This window comes from Ursus americanus, chromosome 6, assembly GCF_024610735.1.
Source record: "Ursus americanus isolate L20-20 chromosome 6, mUrsAme1.1.p, whole genome shotgun sequence".
Classification (NCBI taxonomy): Eukaryota; Metazoa; Chordata; class Mammalia; order Carnivora; family Ursidae; genus Ursus; species Ursus americanus.
Genome location: NC_142132.1, coordinates 5,174,063 through 5,192,952, shown reverse-complemented (window position 1 = coordinate 5,192,952; position 18,890 = coordinate 5,174,063). Strand labels below are relative to the sequence as shown.

Genomic DNA, 18,890 nt, shown 5'->3' with positions numbered 1-18,890 from the left:
CCCCACATGGCGACTGAGCCATCAGGGTATGGCAAGCATAACAGAGGGAGCATGGAAGCACATTAAAATGAAAACACGACAGTCCAGAACCTTTGGGATGCAGCAAAGGCGGCCCTTAGAGGGAAGTAGATAGCAATACGGGCCTTCTGCAGAAAGCAAGAAAAGTCTCAAGTATACAACCTAACCTTACACCTAAAGGAGCTGGAAAGAGAACAGCAAATAAAGCCTAAATCCAGCAGAAGAAGGGAAATAATAAAGATTAGAGCAGAAATCAATGGTGTAGAAATAAAAAAAAAAAAAACCTAATAGAACAGATAAACAAAACTGGGAATTGGTTCTTTGAAAGAATTAACAAGATTGATAAAGCCCTAGCCAGACTTACCAAAAGAAAAGAGAAAGGACCCAAATAAATAAAATCATGAATGAAAGAGGGGAGATCACAGCCAATACTGCAGAAATACAAGCAATTATAAGAGAATACTATGAGGAATCCTACGCCAACAAATTAGGCAATCTGGAAGAAATGGATAAATTCCTAGAAATATATAAATTACCAAGACTGAAACAGGAAGAAATAGAAAATCTAACCAGACCCATAACCGGCAAAGAAATTGAAGCAGTGATCAAAAGTCTCTCAACAAACAAGAGTCCAGGGCCAGAGGGCTTCCCTGGGGAAGCGAATATTTAACTTTATTTAATTTTTTTAAAGATTTATTTATTTAATAAATAAAGAGGAAGAGAGAATCAAAGAATTTCAGGCAGACTCCCTGCCGAACGGGGAGCCCATCGCGTGGCTTGATCCCACAACCCCGAGATCACAACCCGAGCCCAAGTCAAGAGGCAGACACTTAACTGACTGAGCCACCCGGCAGCCTAACTCTATTTAATTTTAATTAAATTTACCTTACATTTGCATACATGTGCTGTGGCTACTGTATTGCCCACCTCAGGTCTAAAAAAGCACATTGGCTTCTTGTGGTCCTAGCCAGGGCTGGGCCCAGCATGGTTTAAATCATGTTGCTGATGCTTATTTGGGATTTTTCATGGTTGTTTTTGTTTTTTTTTTTTTTTTTTTTTTTTTGGTCTTCTAATGACTTTACAATGGTAAGAAAGGCATCATATCTTTGGGGTAATACCTTTATTTAACTAAAGACTGGTGACTTTCAAATGAGAAAAGTAGGTTTTAGTGTAGGAAATGGAATCATTAGCATCACCCCCCCAAAAAATGTGAAGAGCAGTGTGAGATGGCTTTGCACTTTATGGAAATTTATGGTTCTAACCCAAAAAGCTGGGTGTCTTTGGCTGTGCTTGACACCAGTGGAAGAACTAAATGCTTAGTGCTCATTTGACACGTTTTATAGAACAAGTTTCTTAAAACAGTGTTGTGGTTTGATTTTTCAGAATTTCTACAAGGAAATTGAAAGAGAAGAAATGTATATAAGGTATGTAGGCATCTGCTTGTCCGTACCCTCTGCAGGTTGTGATAATTGATGTTTGCCAAGTCCATGCTAACAGCTACTGTTTTATGGCCATAGGGATTTATCTTATCGGAATCGTGACTCCTAGAGGTTGAGTTTAGTGTATTCTGACTCCTTGTGCAGAAGCCAACGCAGACATTTCGGGGATCATATTTAGCCAGCTTAGAGTAAAGCCATAAATTATTTTCTCACAGGGTTTTTGTATCTCTTGACTGACTTGTGGCCTTTTTGAAAAGAGAAAACAGCACAAGTCTCGTGTTTTACAGTAAACCATATGATCAAATGAGAAAAAAGTTTTAATTTTATCAGAAATAGACAATAGTATAATTTCAGTCTATTCTTCCTGTAACTGACACTGTATTCTGATGTTTTATATTGTCTACTGGGTTTTTCTCCTTCGCTTGCCTTTATCTCTAGAGGGGTGGGCTGTGATTGATCCCCTCTCTTGGTTGCTTCTAGGGGCCAGTGTCAATATTTAGCAAGATTATAACTTAGCAGAACAGAATAATGGTATGTCCATGTGGCTTAGTGTTTAATGATGTGTTTATTACATCAAGCATGGTTTTCTAACTTGATTTCTAAGAATTTTTTTAGTTTCTCCTTTATAAAAATATACCATATAAACTTAATAAACTTTTGCAAAGGTAACCAGATTCTTTTATCCAAAATGTAGTTTACTTTATATTAAAAAGCAACCTTTATATCTTTATGGCACAGAAATCCTTTTGATTGCATTCCCCGCGATCATGGAGCTCTTTATTTTTATGGATTTGTATTTTTATGGATTTTTGGGGATGTGTGCATTTGGATTCAATAGAAATGTAAGAAATCACAATCAGACTTCGTGATCGCATTTCAAATGTAGGAAGAAAACTCGGGGAAAAGATGAAAAGGAATGAGAGACCCTTGAAGTACAATTCTGCATTCTTGGGCTGTCTTTGTTTTCATCCTGAAAAGGGAGGACTTAAAATTTTTTTTACATAATATTACTGTATATTACTCTTGTTGGTTTTCTTTAGTGCTTTCTGTACCGAAAGTACTCAAGACATTGGGAATTGTGAACATTGTGAAGAGAAAGTGTAGATACAATTTACTGTTGAAGGTAGATTTTAGCTCTTACAGTCCTCAACAGAATTGATTTTGTGACATCTTAATAACGTTATGTTTCGTCATCTCAGGTACTTGTACAAGCTGTGCGACCTGCACAGAGAGTGTGACAACTACACGGAGGCGGCCTATACCTTGCTTCTCCACGCAAAGCTTCTGAAGGTAATAGAAATTACGATATACCTTCATGATTCTGTTGTTAAAAATTCTAAGATGATTTAAAATTTTATTTTTTCAAAAAATTAATTAAATTTTATTTTTTCATGATAAATTTTAATAAACCTATAATTTAAGATCTTATGGATTTTGACTAAATGCAGTGACAGAAACAAAGACATTTAGAAGGTACTTGGATGATAGATGTGGCCCTACTGAATGCAGATTTAACAAGATGTCCTAGTAGATCGCCATTAATCATCATAAACACCCATCATTGGGCTATTGTCTAGCAATGAGTTAGAGATTCCACAGGTCCTTATTCATGCCAGCAAGACTCAGTAGTAGAGGAAAATGTCATCAATAAGAAGGGATTTCTGAGGTAGACAGCGAAGAGATAGGATGAGACATGGCCCTGATTATCTTAGTGAAGAGTTCACATTGAGATCTTGTATTAGTCCATCAGTCCAGGTGACATCTCCCTCCTGATTCTCCTGGAGTGTTGCTCCTGAGCACAGGTCTGGCATGACAGCTGTCCGCTCCAATGATTCTTTTGTTATGCACGTATCTTTTGACATTGGCTTGTTTGCTTGCAGTAATACATTAATGTTCTTCCCTCATATCCAATTCTAGCCCAGTTAGTCATACAGAGTAGACCCTCAATAAATAATTGGGTGGATGAATGGATGGATGGATGGATGGATGGTTGGATGGTTCATTGGATGGTATGGATTGAAGAATGGAAGTGTGGGTGGGTGTGTGGATGGATGGATGGGTGGCTAGATGGATGGATGGTTGGATGAATGGATGGATGGAAGTGTGGGTAGCTAGATGGGTAGATATGTGGATGGATAGATGTATGGAAGGAAGGAAGGATGGAAGTGTGGGTAGGTAGGTGGATGGATGGGTGGATGGATGGATGGATGCGTGGATGTATAAATAGATTTATGCAAATGTGTAAGTAGGTGGCTGGGTGGGCAGATGGATGGATGAGTGGATAGATGAAGGAGATGCTATACAACCTTTAGTTTTACGTTTTAAAACTTTAGCTAATCATTAGATCATCTTTCCCATTACATCCTGATTTTAAAAAATTGAAAAATTATAAACTGGATAAATAAGAAGAGTTAGGAGAGTTAGAATTTAGTTGAGTGACCCAACATAAAGACCACTCATTCAAGGAATCCTGTTTTCAAACTCAGGGCAGCCCCTCGAGCACCAAAAACCAGAAAAGATTACATTAAAACGGGCATTAAGCAATGTCTGTGGGTGATGAGAAGCATTAAGGAGGACACTGTGTTAGGATTGAAACTTCAGCAAGAATCTTCCAGCCTTTGGCCCAACCCCAAAATCTCCAGCATCCCTTGATGCTACAAACCTACACAGGCTGCTGTAGGGACACTGGAGTGTGGACATTTACCGTTGCCTGAAAACAGAAGGGTCCATTACAAAGAAAACAGGAAGAGGCTCCATCTGGGGTCCTCATCAGTAGTCATCAATAGACCCCCTTGGGCTTCACATCACATAAAGCTCTCCCAAGGAATGTGATTTAGAGCAATGGAGATTTCCATAGGCAAACCTGACACCAGCCGTGTCACTAGGAATTCTAACAGTCTTCACTTGTTAGAAACCCAAATTTTGGTAATAAGGCATTTTCACAAATATGAAGGTATTTATTTTCACTAGGGAAATTGAAATGGGGTTGATAAAGCACTCACTCACCCTCACTCTCTCATAGCACATAAATGTTCATTGAGCACAGATGGGTTCATCACAGACCGTACGAGGGCGTTTCACATCCCACATCGTAGGCCCGGATACATTATCTTTTCCACTGGGACTCTGGATTTTCCCGTTAAGTGGCAAATGCTCTGTAATTTCTCTCCATATCTTTGACACCATGACGCTTCACAATTTTCCCTAAATGCATTTTGATATTGCATTCGGTGTGAACTCACGCTGGTTAATCAGCTCACGAAAGGCATTATTTGTATTGTTACGAAGATTGTTCTTCAACGCGACAAATATATTCTTGTTCATTAAAAATTCTCAAATATAATCGTTTTTGGTTATTTTGTCAAAAACAAGAGCGATGAAACTGTCAGCCTTGAGTCCTACTCATCAAGTGAAATCACGTGAGTGTTTAAGTGGAAGTTGCAGAGGGATTGTTACTTCCCTCGTCAATATTTCTTAAGCGATTTTAAACTGCAAGGAAGTTATTCGAGATCGGAACTTTCTTATTTTATTGTAGTTACATGCCAGATCATCTAAAATTTTACATTTATCCCGCACAAAGGTAGAAATCTAGCTATGCCGTGAGAACTCCGTAATTAATGGATTTTGTAACAATTAATAATTAATGATTTTGTAACAACTGGTTGTAGTCAGGATACGCAAGTCTTATTTTAAGGCAAAACTTAAAGGTATGACTGGTACGTGAGATCCGTGTATCTTCTTCACTGTTGATTAAAATGTTGAGCATCTCAGGACGGAGGCCGGTGCCCCAGGATGCTCACTTGAGACAGCCCCAAATCGCCTGGCTCCTAATTCACCTCAGGAGTTACAAGGTGTTGTCAACAAGCTGACGGTTCTGTGCTTTCCAGAACCTGATGGGTTTCTCTTCTGTATGAATCTAGGCCCAGATTTGCCTCCCTCTTGTCCTTCCTAACTCGTGGGGCCTCTGCACAGAGGTTCGGCCCTCATTTCCAGGCCCCCGCAGCCCTGAGTGTCCCTGGAATCATGGTCTGCGTGCGTGCAGGGCACGTGGGGCTCACTGTGGTGCATTCTGACCGAGGGTGGGCTAGTGGTGGCACTGGACACACTCTCACCTGACACGTGTCATGCTTTGCTTTTGCCTCAGTGGTCGGAGGATGTGTGTGCGGCCCACCTGACCCAGCGGGACGGGTACCAGGCGACAACACAGGGTCAGCTGAAGGAACAGCTCTACCAGGAAATCATCCACTACTTCGACAAAGGCAAGGTAAAAAAAAAAAAAAAAAAAGGCGTTTTTGTTGTTGTTGTTCTGCTTTCCTCTTTATGCACACCTTCCTGCAGTGGGTTTCGTAACACACGATGTTTGTGGAACCAGACATTTGTTACAGGTTGTGTATTGGAAGTTTTATGCATGGCCCACCCATTGGCACTTCTAAGTGGAAATCCTACCAGAAAACCCTACAGTCTTCCCTTTATACGTGCTCTGATCGTAAGGACTAGAAAGCACAAGTATTTTACGAGTCCTTGCTGGAGAGAACCATGTCCATTCTGAGCACTTAGAATGAATGGATTCCTTTGACAGTTTGCATTTTCTACCACCACTGAAAAATAGCAATTCTTTGAATCGATTCTTTGACCTGAACCCTGTGGTAAGACCAGTAGTGCCCCATTTGGCAGATTCTAGATTAGTGGGTGACACAAATTATTTATTCCATTGACTTCTGTGGGAAGGAAACCTGCCGTCGTTTTAATCAGCCAGTAATAGACCTCATCAGTGTAGTTTGTGCGATTCACATAAGCTGTAACTATTCGGGGGAAAAAAAGAGCTACTCGAGCTTTAGATGTTTTGAAAATCTGCCACCAAAGGAAACTTCGGAGCTCCTTCTGTGACTTCGTCAGGATTCATAACTCATCTTGGTTACCTGCCCCCCCCCCCCCGCCCCACTGGGAGGAAGGTGACCAGAGACTCTGTGGAGGTACTGTGTGAGTCTACAAACTGAGTGGCTTTAAATGACAGCAGTGGGTGCTCTCACCGTCCTGGAGGCTCTAAGCCTGACACGAGCATGTTGGCAGGGCCATGCTCTCTGTGTGAGAATGACGAAAGGGAGGATCTGTTTTGTGCCTTCCTCTTAGTTCCGGGGGTTGCTGGCCACCCTCGGCATCCCATGGGTCCACGTCCGACGGCACATGGCACCCACCCTGTGTGTGTCTCCGTGTCCAGATTTCCCTCTCCCAGGCCCACCAGTCATTGGATTTACTGCCCAATGTGGTAGGATCTCCTCTTCAGTGATCACATCCAAAGATTCTATTTCCAAATAAGGTCACATTCACAGAAACCAGGGATTAGGACTTCAACATATCTTGGGGGGGGGGGGCATGGGGGACACACATGCACAATTCTACCCAAAACAGCCCTTATAGCAGGAAAGGATGATGGCCAATAGGGTTTGGTCTAGAGACCAACAGAACCCTATTAGAAAGATAATGTGTGTTTTATTCATTCCCTACTGTCCTAGACAGGACAAAAAATCGAACTATTCAGAATAGTGTGGAGATTGCCCAGAGGCCACTTGGAAATGTTCTCTGGATTACACCTGGTCCTGTAGTGGAACAGCATATATTTCTTCAGGCAACGAGAGACTTTCACAATTAAGGCTGATTACTAAAATTTTATTAGTTCAGCTGGGAGAACCCTATTTCTCAGCAAAGTGCTAGAAGAAATGGGCCTGATTCAGCCATTCCTTGCCCTGATGACTTCCTGGCTTGCTGTGTCCTGGGCTATGGGGTGGACAGAGCAGGAGAGAGACCAGGGAGGACCAAACGTCATCGGGGCTGGAGGAACGTGTGCCTTTGCTCATGTCCATTCTATGCTCTCACAGTTTCGATGTGTCCTCGGACAGCGTCGGCCCCTGAGACTTCTCCCACTACATCACCCCTTGTTCCCTCCCTCACACCCTGTATTTTGGCCGCTTCACCCAAATGGTGGGGGGGGGGCCTCACCCACACCAGCCCTTGCTGCCTCTACCCAGCCAGCTTCTGCTGCTCCTGCCCTTGGCTGGTTTCTTCCCATCTCAGCTTGAATGTCACCTCTCCTCTGACCCCCATGATGCCCTCTCCTCCTCTCCAGCACTCTACAGTTTGCAACGATAGGTTTGCATGTGTAGGTCCTCAGCAGGTCTCTCAGTAGGCTCTCAGCTCCATGAGTGTAGTAGCCACACATTTTCTTCCCACCGGGCATCTAATTCTCAAAATGATGCCTGGCACATAACCAGTGGGCATTCGTTGGATGAATGGAGAAATCAGTGAAAGAGTGAATGAATACTCAGCATTTCAGGTGACTCCTGACAGTGGGAGATGCTCATCTCTAGCAGGACAGTGGCCTTCAATAAACAATAAATCAAAGAACAGAGTCCTTTTCATTTTTAGCAAAGGCAGCCTCATTTGGAGAGGGAAAGAAAAGAATGTGTTCAGTTTAGAATAGAGTGGTTCTCAACCGGGACCCTCAGGGCACATGTGAGGTTGGCATGTCTGGGGGAGTGGACAGCCCTGGCATCTAATGGGTGAAGGTCAGGGACGCTACCGAACATCGTGTAACGTACAGACAGTCACACAACAAGGAATTCTCCAGGCCAAAGTGCCAGTATTGCCAAGGTTGTGAAATCCTGATTTTGAAAAAGCTCAAGTGACAAAGTATTACAGGCAAAAAGAGAACGAGGCAGAGGGAACATTCTCACGTGTTCCTATTTTCTGGAAGAGACGCAGAGACGGTTATGGTAAAGTGACCAGTTAGCTAATCTGGAGTCCGGAAGAGTGTACGTACTTGTTAATCACCGTTGAGGAGGGCTGTCTCCACAGTAGCTGTTAGCCTTGTCTTGGCAAAACGGCTTGAAAAGCCATTTCTGAGGATTTGTCACTTTTCCACAAGCGTGTTCAAAGAACCAAAGTCCCCTCATCCGTCGAAAGCTCACTTTGAGAGTGAGCACAGGTGAGAGAGAAAATTCATCAGATGAGATCTGGAATACCTGGGTGATTAGCTTTGAGTCACAAAAAAATCCTCCTGACATCAACAAGCATGACATTTCCTGGGAAGAAGAGAACAGAAGGAAGCAATCATTCATCGCCTCCATCAGTGCTGATGGGCAGGAATACGCTGGAGATCCATCCTCCTGAAGTTCAGTGGCTCTCCGCCACCTGGGGGTATTTTTCACTCGTGCCGCGCGTCCGTCCTGCTGTCCCGGAACCCAGATGGGCACAGGTCCCGCCACAAAGAAACACAGCCATGAAGGGACAGCGAGTTGACAGCTTGGCCCTTGCACGGACTGTCCGGAAATGACCCACATGTTTCTGTTCACACTGTTGGCTAAAGCAAGTCATGGGCCACAACAGGCCCCAGGAGGTGGAAGTGCCCAGAAGGGGAGGCAGACGTGCAGCACCTCCCTCTCTGAGGGCATTTAAGTAGACACATGAGTCGGGCTTCTAACGGAGGGCTCTCAGAGCACGTGGAAATGACCTAAGTAGGTGTATGTTCTAGAAAAGATGATATTCACGCAAATCCCTCCACCTAGTACAGCTCCTCACAATTGGACATGTGAACATAGAGATATGTCACAGAACTTGGTGTTGGGCCTTGGTCCCCATTTCTCCATAGTCGAATTTCCTTCTTCCTTCCGGGTGGGGGCTGGGCATGGTGTGCGCAGCAGGAGAAAATGGGCTCCTGTTCCCTGTGGCTAGAACCCTGGAAACCTGCCCGGCCAGGGAGTGAGCAAGGTGGGAGATCACAGCAGGAGGTATCAGAGTTGGGCACTTTGTGCCACATGGAGGATCACTTTCATTTAGGAGATAAGACTGAGATACGGGTGTCCCTGCCAGGCGGGGGTCTATGCAGTATTTGAGAACAAACATGCCTTTTCGAATATAATGGAATAAGACAAGTGGCGGTGTCATTGCTGTAGATCACCACACTTGACTTTGGGAGGGCCTCGATGTATACATTTCCATACTCTGTTTGCAGATTGCAGTCACCTTGGGGGAAACATATCTCGCGGTGGCTCTTGGGTGGTGGGTGGTAAGTGTTTTAGGCAATGGGAACTTGAGAAGGGCCTCCGTTAATGCGGGGGGACCGCTGCGCAGGTGCACCGGGGAAGCCGGAGCTCAGGCAGCGGGTGGGACTGTAACCTGAGCGTTCTGATCCTGGAGTCATGAAGAACATGTGGCCATTGGTACCTGACGTGTGGCCGGTCCAAACCAAGATGGGCTGTCTGCGTGTAATACACCCACGGGATTTTTAAGACTTAGCGTAAAGTAAAGAATGTTGTTGAGGGCTGAGTTGTTTCTGCCAGAAACTCACATGGTCAAGTCCTAATCTCTAGGACCTCAGGATATGCCAGTGTTTCAACCTCCGTCCTTTAAAGTGGTGATTAAGGTCAAGTGAGGTCACTGGGATGGGCCCTGGCCCATCAGACTAGTGTACTTCTAAGAGGAGATCAGGCATATGGACATACAGTAAGGACCGTGTGAGGACAGAGTGAGAAGAGGTCCATCTACAAGCCAAGGACAAGAGGCTGCCAAAGAAACCATCCCGCCAGCGCCTTGATCTTGGACTTCCAGCCTCCAGAAGTCCGAGGGAATACATGAATGCGGGTGCCCAGTCTGTGGTACCTATATGGCCCCCAGAGCGGCTAACGCAAATGTCAAGTATCTCATTCATTTTTGTGTGGCTGATTGCATGCCGAAATGATAGTATTGCAGATATTACTAAATTTTACTAAAATTAATTCCACTTTTTCAAAATGTGGCTACTGGTAATTTAAAATGATGTATGTGCCTGCGTTATGTTTCTGTTGGACGGTGCTGATCTGAGCCAAAGACTTTGTTCTTCAGCACCCAGACCCTGGTCCTACTGGCCCATCTGTCCATGAGCTGGCGTGAAGGGAGGCTTTACCCTTCACCCTCCGGGACCATCTCAGGCAGCTAGCATCGCTTATATGCCTGTTGGCACTCATGCTGAGCGAATAGTTGAGAAACTAAACGATATCTAGAAGAATTAGAACATGGGGACCAAAGCCAGGAGATAATAGAATTTATGTCAGAAAGACAAGGGAAAGCATGATAACAAGCATCAAAGTTCGATGTTTTTTTTTTTGTGATCCAATGTCATTTCTAAAATTTGGATAAAACTGTCAGAAGGGTGGTTGTTATTCCTGTTAGGGGATTTGGAGGGATGGGTGAGTTAGGGGCTCCTTTATGGTAGAGGATTCTCGGAAGGGAAGACACACAGGGCAAATGTTAGGGAAGGAAGGAGGCAGAAACAGAGGGAGTTATGAATGAAGATAAATTGTATGAAACCGAGAAAAGGCAGCATAGCTTTGGTGGAGCAAGATGCAGCCTGGTACTTATTTTATCATTAAAATGTAGCATTATGCCCCTCCGGTATGTTGTCTTCTTTCGTGCTTTGACTGAAGTCAATTATAATCTCATTACCGGTCTCCCAAGCTCTTAAGGATGAGTCAGGTTCTCTCGTCGTGATTTGTGTATCTAAGTGCCTTCGGGCGGGAGAGTTCCTGACAGAGGAGCTCTGTATCTGCACTGCCTTGGCCCGGATCCTACCTGAGGCACTGCCGAACATTCGGGGCTTTGGACAGAAAAGCAGCTGCCAGCGCCAGCTCATCCAGTGTCCTCTTCCTCGTGAGCTCCGTCTTCCCGGCTTCCGGTCCCGGGGGCATTACCATCCTCTCTCCAGGATGTCCAGTTGGACATCCCTCTGTCCAACTACAGGGACAGGCATAAAGACACCCTCTTCCTGGATTATTCTCAGCACTTCCAGTTGTTTGAACATCCTGATATTTGCCAGATTCTGTTCAATTAGGAAGAATCCGACCTGCTAACCGGTCCGTTCTACTCTGCTCCCTGGGTCACCACTCTCCGTTCTCACAAAGTGGCCACAGTATCTCTCATGGCTTGAATCACTTCAAAGATGCGCAAACCTCCGGGGTCCCCCCACCTCCTGCATAGATAGGTCGAGGCCTCTCACCTCACCTACGGTAGTAGGACTCCACCCCACCCTCAGTCCTCTCTCTACCCACAACATCTTGCCTTTTTTGAGAACATGCTCTTTGATTCCCAGCTGCCTGGACCTGCCATGGTCTTCCCTGAGTGTGGAAGGGCCCTTTGTCACCTGCTGTCACCTTCCCCACACTCTCCCCATCTTGGAGCCTCCCTGCCCCCACCATCCCGGAAGATGTCGTCCTAGGCACTCCTTTCCCTGGCCTTAGAACTATTTATGTGTATCCTGTATCTCCCTACTTGTTGTATCTCACTCTTCTCAGGCTCCCTAAGTACCCTGGGGTCCTGGTAACATGCGGACTGTGACTCAGTGGGTCTTGGGTGGGACCCGAGGCTCTGTATTTCTAAGCAGCTCCCAGTAATGACAAGGGAGCTGGTCCATGACCACCGCAGTCACCAGGCCCTGCTTTGGCTGAAGCCACTTGAGGGCAGGGCAGGCCAGGCTGTGTCTGATGCTTCTGTGTCCCTCTCAGGGAGACTCGTGCTGCATAGAAACTGGACACTCGGTCAGAAAACGGTTTTAGTGCACTGTATTTTTTAGAGCAGTTTGAGGTTCACAACAAAATTGAATGGAAAGTGCAGGGACTTCCCACACACACGCACACACCCCCGACGCAGGCACAGTCCGCCCCACCGTCAGCACTGCCATTCTGGCTCAGCTTTTATTGAATGGAGCACCTTCTGGCCAGCGCTTGCGCAAAGCCCTTGGAAAGGGCACCATCACTCGGACATGCCACAAAGTACCTTCTGCTAGGCATGTTTGCCTCCTCTGTGAGGTCTTGCTTCCTGACCCAGACTCTGAGTCCCCAAGAGGTCTAAAGGGCCAGATCCCTGACCTCTCTTCTGCCGTGTGTGCAGGGTTTTTTTTTGGGGGGGGGGAGGGGTTCCGCAGGCTCCTTCCCCGAGCCTGACACTAACTCTGCTTCAGTACCACGGTCCTTGCAGAGGCTATAGATCAGACAAAGACAGTCTTGTAACACCTGGGCTGGCTTTTCCTTCCTGGATCCCGGGCATCTTTTAGAAATGACAGTACTCGGTTAGGATGGTTGAAGGAGCTCATCAGTGAGTGAGCAGGACCGCTGCACTGGGAGGGTGCCTGGTAGGGGCCACGCTCTCTGATTTAACAGCCGACCCCAGGTTGCATCCCAGCCCCACGATCTGCGCACAACCTGCAATCCTGCAGCACAGCATCATTAAATCACAAGAATTTGGTTTGATCTTACATTTATCTCATTTTAAGAGGAAAATGTTACAGTTCTGATTTAAAAACATCCATCCGGCTAAGGGCACCTAATGGCACAGTTGAATTTGATGGCTGCAGATCACGAAATTCTAAAATGGAAACTAAACAGGGCCTCAGTCTGGCAAAAGTATGACTCAGTTAAAGCTCCATCCATACAGGCTGTGGCCATGTGGCTGTATCCTTGTGTAATTAAGGAAATCTGCATGATGTCCTTAATGTATGGAGCCTTTACACAGTCTAGAGCTCATCTGCACTGTCTTAAATGTATTCACCTTCCTGCGGGACCCAGGAGCTTACAGAATCCAAGGCAGGGATGTCCCCAAAGACCTTGGCGGGCAGTAAAGAAGCGGGCGCCTGTGGAAGGCGTCCCAGAGGCTGTGGGGACAGCAGAGGACAAGGGACCGGAGTTGGAGTGTATTAAAAGTTTCTCTGCCTTTGTGCTCTGAACGCTGCAACGCTGAATGGATTTTCTAGGGCTTTATACCAGCCACTCCGGCTTTTGAATTATGTCCTGTTATCTTTCTGTGTTTCTTCCACACGAAGTCATTCTTCTATTTTTGCTTTTCTATCACTTTAAAAAGTTTTGAATGTCTTTCAGCCAAGCTCTTGGGCTTTTCATCTTTTTCTTTTCTCTCCATAAAACGTCATTTCCATCTGTTTCCCCTTTCATTCTTTTACGGTTCTTCCTTCCTGGGCTAATAACCACTCCTAGCTCCTTTTCCATTCTGTTTTTACCACCCGTTTGAGCGTCCCCCTGAAAGCCTTCTGTCGGGTTTCATCCTGGCAGACGGGTGTTCTTTCCCGAACATGCTCTGCATTGTCTGTCTTATTGTGTTTGGTTGAGGCCTAGTAATTTTCAATAAAGCCCTTAATCCAAGTGCTTCGCTGAAAATTACCAGGCTTCTCTATGGAGGATGAGTCAAAAATAGAAGCCCTGCTCTCAGGAAGATGTAGTTGGAGTGAGGGAGGCAGTGTTAACCGGCGTTGAGCCACCTCTGAAACCAGGAATCAGCCTGGCAGCGCCTGGGGAGGGGAGCATGACTGCTGGCCCACGTGCTGTGTGAAGCTCCGTGACTGTTTCCAACTGGAGCTCGGTTTCCTTTTCCCTTAAAATAACCTCGCCTTGACAAAGTTCGCACTTTGCCTTGCGCCCAAGTCAAAAATGAGGCATCTCGCATCTTCCTGTGAACTAAAAATAGGGATTTGGTGAAATGGTTCGATTTCTTCTCTAAGTATTTGGGGTGAAGTTTTCTCATCCAGTGAGTTTCCCTTTTAAAGCGAGGTGGTTATTCCGAGAACTACAGGGACAGGCATAAAGACGCCCTCTTCCTGGATTATTCTCAGCACTTCCAGTTGTTTGAACATCCGGATATTTGCCAGATTCTGCTCAATTAGGAAGGATCCGACCCGCTAACATGTCGATATTGACTTGCTCCTATATAAAAAGAATCTTTTTTTTTTTTTTATCAAAGCTGAGCAAAATCAATGCTTGGAGTCCGTAACCACACTCCTCCCCACTCTCTGCAGGGTCTGTAACAGGTGTTTCCACGACCAAGCATACTTGTGCCAAGGGCACCCGTCAATGATGGAGGCCTGCCTCTAGGCCTGCCAGTCTGCCCCAGGGCTCGTGTGCAAGCAGATAAATAACAAAACCTTCCTCTGGTCTGTCATGCTGGTGGGTGCTGAGTCTGCCTGTCTAACAAAGGCTTCATGGAGAAGGTGACATTTAGATTGGCTCCTGAGGAATGAGATAAAGTTTGCCTGGTGATGACTGGGAGAAGCAGGAATTGTAAGGAGTGGGAGTAGCACGGGTACACAGGTACAAAGGCGAGAGCTCCTGAGGCCATCTTGCTTTTCTGGGGACGCCACGAAATGTGTCTGCAGGGTCGGAGGTGAGGGATCCTGAGACACACTGATGTAGGGGATTGAGAGCCAGTTTGCCCTTGACCTTGTACATCTCCTGAAGACTGGATTTACTCCATCAGGCACAAGGAGCCATTGAGACTCATGAGAAGAGGCAACAGTGACTTCATTCTCGTCTTGCCCAGCAGAGGAGGGTGGTGTTGCTGGGGGAGGGAGGGGCTGCAGACCCTCGGGGAGGCCAGAGCAGTAGTCCTGCGACGTGGAGGCCCTAGGCACGGTGGCCGGCAGCAGCGATCAGGAAAGGGAGGTGACATCTCCAGAGACTCGAAGTCAGCTGATCACACAGTGCCTCTTAAATGGGTCAGTGTCAGAGGAGCAAATGCCAGGAGGAGCCAGGGTGCCTGGCAGAGCCCAGTTGCCCGAGGCAGAGTGAGGGTTAGCGTCCTCACGTGGCTGCAAAGTTGGAAGACGTGCTTCTGCTAAGTCCAGTGAGGTTTGATTTCCTGCGAGGCAGTTAAAGCCGTTCTGAGTGATGAGGCTCCGTTTCTGTCACGTGTTAATTCTCCTTTCAAAGTAGGTGACTTTCCAGCTAGTGGTTACCCAGGCGATGTGACTCCACTCTGCCCTCCATGTGTCCCTGGCATATGCTCCTCCACTGGTCTGTATCTGTCCCTGTATGTTCTGCTTCCGTCCTGTCAGAGGACTGGGCCCTCCATGCACCTACCCTGTGCCCCAGAGCCCCTTCCCCGTCCCTGGATGTTGGGCCAGCCCATCTGTCCTGCCCCCTGCAGTGTCTGTGCTTTTTCTCTATAGATAATACACATTCGCCTACAACCATGCCCTTTTTTCTCCCATTTTTAAAAGAAGTTCTCCCTTGTTCTGACTCCTCTCTCCAGCTACTGTCTGTCAGTCTCTTCCTTTCTACACTGTTCCTCAAAGAGCTGTCTGTACTCACTTGTGTCCCTCTCCCCTATTCTCTAGAGCCCGCTCCCATCATAGGTGCCTGATAGCTACCTGCAGAATGAAGCAATGTCCCTTCTTTGCAGCCCGATTTAGGCTTTTTGAAGTCTTACAGAACTACAGATGTGCTGGCCTGAAGAAAAAATGCAAAACCTCTGTGTTTTAAAGATATGTTTCCTTCCTCAACTTCCCTTTCAGAGTGTTAGAAGCTGAGCAAATAGTTTCCTGTTCTGACAGGTAAAGAATTTCTGTGGGGGAAAAACAGGCCATGTTCATGAACATGACTTAGACGGGCAGTGATTCCTTGAGTACTTGACTGCACTAGAGGGGAAGGGTTTATTGTTGATTCAGTTTGAGAACCTTATCACAAAGGTTTCCTGAGCCCAGCCCAAGTCCCGGGTCCCGCTGGTTTCGCGCCCCGTCTGACCAGCTTTCTCGGGTGCTGGCTCCGTCTCGTGCACCCTCAAGGAGAGGACAGCATTGATACTGTCCGGTCGGGCGGCTCTGGGCTGAAGACCACAGAGAAGAGTGCACCTGCTGGGCTGGGAAGGCGGGGCCTGACCCTCTCTCTGAGAAAAGTCTTTGGAAAAATGTGGATCCTTAGATCTGATCAGCGAACGCCAGCTGGAAATACCAGGAGGACCAAGGATGAGGTTTGGCTCAGGAAAGCAAGTAGGCCTAGAGAGAGGGCGGTGACTGCAGGGTCTCTATTTTTTCAGCTGAGTCACAGCCCTTGGAGTCACCATGGCCCTTCTCATGACACACGTCTTCCCTGGGGACTCCCTCCCCTCATGCTAGAGGGGCTGGAAAGAGACTGTCACTTGCAGGCTCCTGGACTCGCTCACTGGACGAGACCTCAAGCTAGTTCTGGGGCACCTCACGCCCCTTTGGGCTGAGGGGCCTCAGCTGGTGCTCTGGACTCTTCCACACCATAGCACCCTCATCCATGCAAACGTCAAAGACCTGTGTGGGACGGGAAATTCAGAGGTCGTTGAATATGAGTCTTCCCCCAACAACTGCCTGGAAAAACAGCTGAATTGTAAAGGAATGACTGAAACTCAGGCATGCCGTAAAACGTCCTCACTGGGGGCGCCTGAGTGGCTCAGTCCGTTAAGTGTCTGCATGCGGCTCAGGTCGTGATCCTGGGGTCCTACGATCAAGCTCCACGGCGGGCTCCAGGCTCCGTGAGGAGTCTGCTTCTCCCTCTTTCCCCTGCTCCTGTGTTCTCTCTTTCAAATAAATAAATAAATAAATAAAATCCTAAAAAAAAAAAAATGTCTTCACTGGTGAGACTCACTCACAGCTAGTAAGTGAATTAAACCAGAGTTGTCCACACTGTCCCAGTGAGTCGTCGCCAGCCTGAATTATTGGTAAAGGACAGTTGTCCTCGCTGGCGTCTTCTCTCTCGTCTGCCACAGCTCCCTTGTCCAGTGAGGTCAGTGTTGTTGTCCTGTCAGACTGGCCCACCATCGACGGAACAGTTCTCCGTAGGAAATCAATAGCTGGTCTGCTCGCTACAGCCACTGCTGCCTGGAAACTAAGGGAGGACTTTCATCAGAAGAAGAAAAAACTTTCAGGCGCCTGTGTGGCACCGTCGGTTGAGTGTCCAACTGTTTGTTTCTGCTTGGGTCATGATCTCAGGGTTGTGAGATCGAGCCCCCGCCTTGAGCACGGTGTCTGCCTGAAATTCTCTCTCCCTCTCCCTGCCCCTCCTGCTTGTGCACTCTCTCAAATAAGTAAATCTTTTTAAAAAGAAGAAACAAAAGTTTGTATTCATGAAACTTGAAGAAATGGGACTTCCTGAAACTTGGAGGTCCAGAATGATGGCGCAAAGATTGTCCTCTCAAGAGCACGTGGGAGCTAAGATCATCTGATGGAAAGAGATGGTGGGATGGACACGCTCCGTGCTGCAAGTAGCTAGCGATGTTAAGAACGCAATAAAATGGATTAGGATTTTAATCAGAAAACAAGGTTGTGTGAGGACCTGGTGCTTTTTCATTCAGGGCTGTGTTAAACCTCGTAGCTTGGCCCAGGAGCTAAGGGAGGACACCCACCGGTTAAAGCGATTCTTTAACGGAGGTGATCTAAATCTTGATCGCGTTGAATCTGTCTTCTCCCTGGTACTGAAATATCTTCCAGGGTGTTCACATCAGAAATATGAATTGCCCACACTCCTTAGAGCCCTATCCATTTAAAAGTAGACGAAAATCTCCCTAATGCAGACTCCGTTAAGACCCTGGGGGGAGGAATGGGGAGAAGGTGTATTTATAGAAAATCTGGTAGAAAACACAACCATGTCGTCTCAGAGTGAGTCGGATAACATATTTATTCAAGACTAACATTTCTTTTAAAAACAATTACTTTCGATATGTATCTAAAGCATCTCATCTGTCATTTAGGATAAAAACAGATTAAGCTCTTACTCGGTAACAAATTAGATGCCCAAACATTCTAGGCAGCTAATAGAGTGTGTGTTCACTTGCAGAAAACTTAAAGAAAAGTCTCGTGACAGAGAGTCACAAGTAAAAGTAATGTTTTCTTTGAAATGGAAATACACTAAGGGAGGAATTGGTCACTGGAGCTTAAAAGAAATATTGAAAGTGGGAGAGGCTTCCCCTTCCCAGAAACGTGAGCTTGGGCCCTGGCAGAGGATGGGGGAGGATCTCGAGCAGCAGATTAAAATATTCAGAGAATGCAGGGCAGCCCTGAAAGCTCTTGCAGGGTGGAGACAGTGGCAGCCCTGGGAAGGGGAACAGGTGTGTGGACCCAGGCAGGGCATCTTGGCCACTTTCTTTCTTCCCTGGGCGCTGGTCCCATCTCAGAAATCTTTTTCTACTCCGGGCTTATTTTTATTTTGTCTTGCAGGGTATTAAAGTGTAACTCTTATTCCAGAATAGCTTTTTTTCCTTATAAAAAAAATAGCAGATGGTTTATTTAAGTAGTAGCTATAAAGAGTATTTTAACTCTTTTGGGCTGTTCAGTAATACATAGGACCTCGATAGGTCATTCTAGTAAGAAGCAAAGACCAACTCGCAGGCAAGTCCTCAGTGACATGGGTGCCAGGAGGGGACCTGGCAGTTTGTGTTCTCAGTGGGAGCCTGGAGTTGGTGACCAGCCTAGTATCCTTTCAGTAGGAGGGGGTGGGAGAAGCTGGAAGTGCTAGCATAGCGTCGCTATGGGCTGAATGTTTGCATTCTTCCCCCCCACACACATCCCCAACCACCAAATTCATATGTTGATCCGCCACATGATAGTATTTGGAGATGGGGCCTTTGAGAGGTAAGTCTGTTTATATTGGGTCATGAGTA

The 18,890-nt window shown here is 46.4% G+C and overlaps 1 protein-coding gene across 2 annotated transcripts in view; it reads left to right on the top strand.

Moving 5' to 3' along the window:
- Nucleotides 1-18,890, top strand: part of DOCK1 (dedicator of cytokinesis 1) — a 495,194-nt gene that overhangs the window by 436,610 nt on the left and 39,694 nt on the right. For both annotated transcript variants that reach the window (XM_045809510.2, XM_045809509.2), the window contains exons 36-38: nt 1,402-1,442; nt 2,657-2,747; nt 5,602-5,721. In XM_045809510.2, coding sequence (XP_045665466.2) covers nt 1,402-1,442; nt 2,657-2,747; nt 5,602-5,721 — 252 coding nt within the window. The remainder of the gene's footprint in view (nt 1-1,401; nt 1,443-2,656; nt 2,748-5,601; nt 5,722-18,890) is intronic.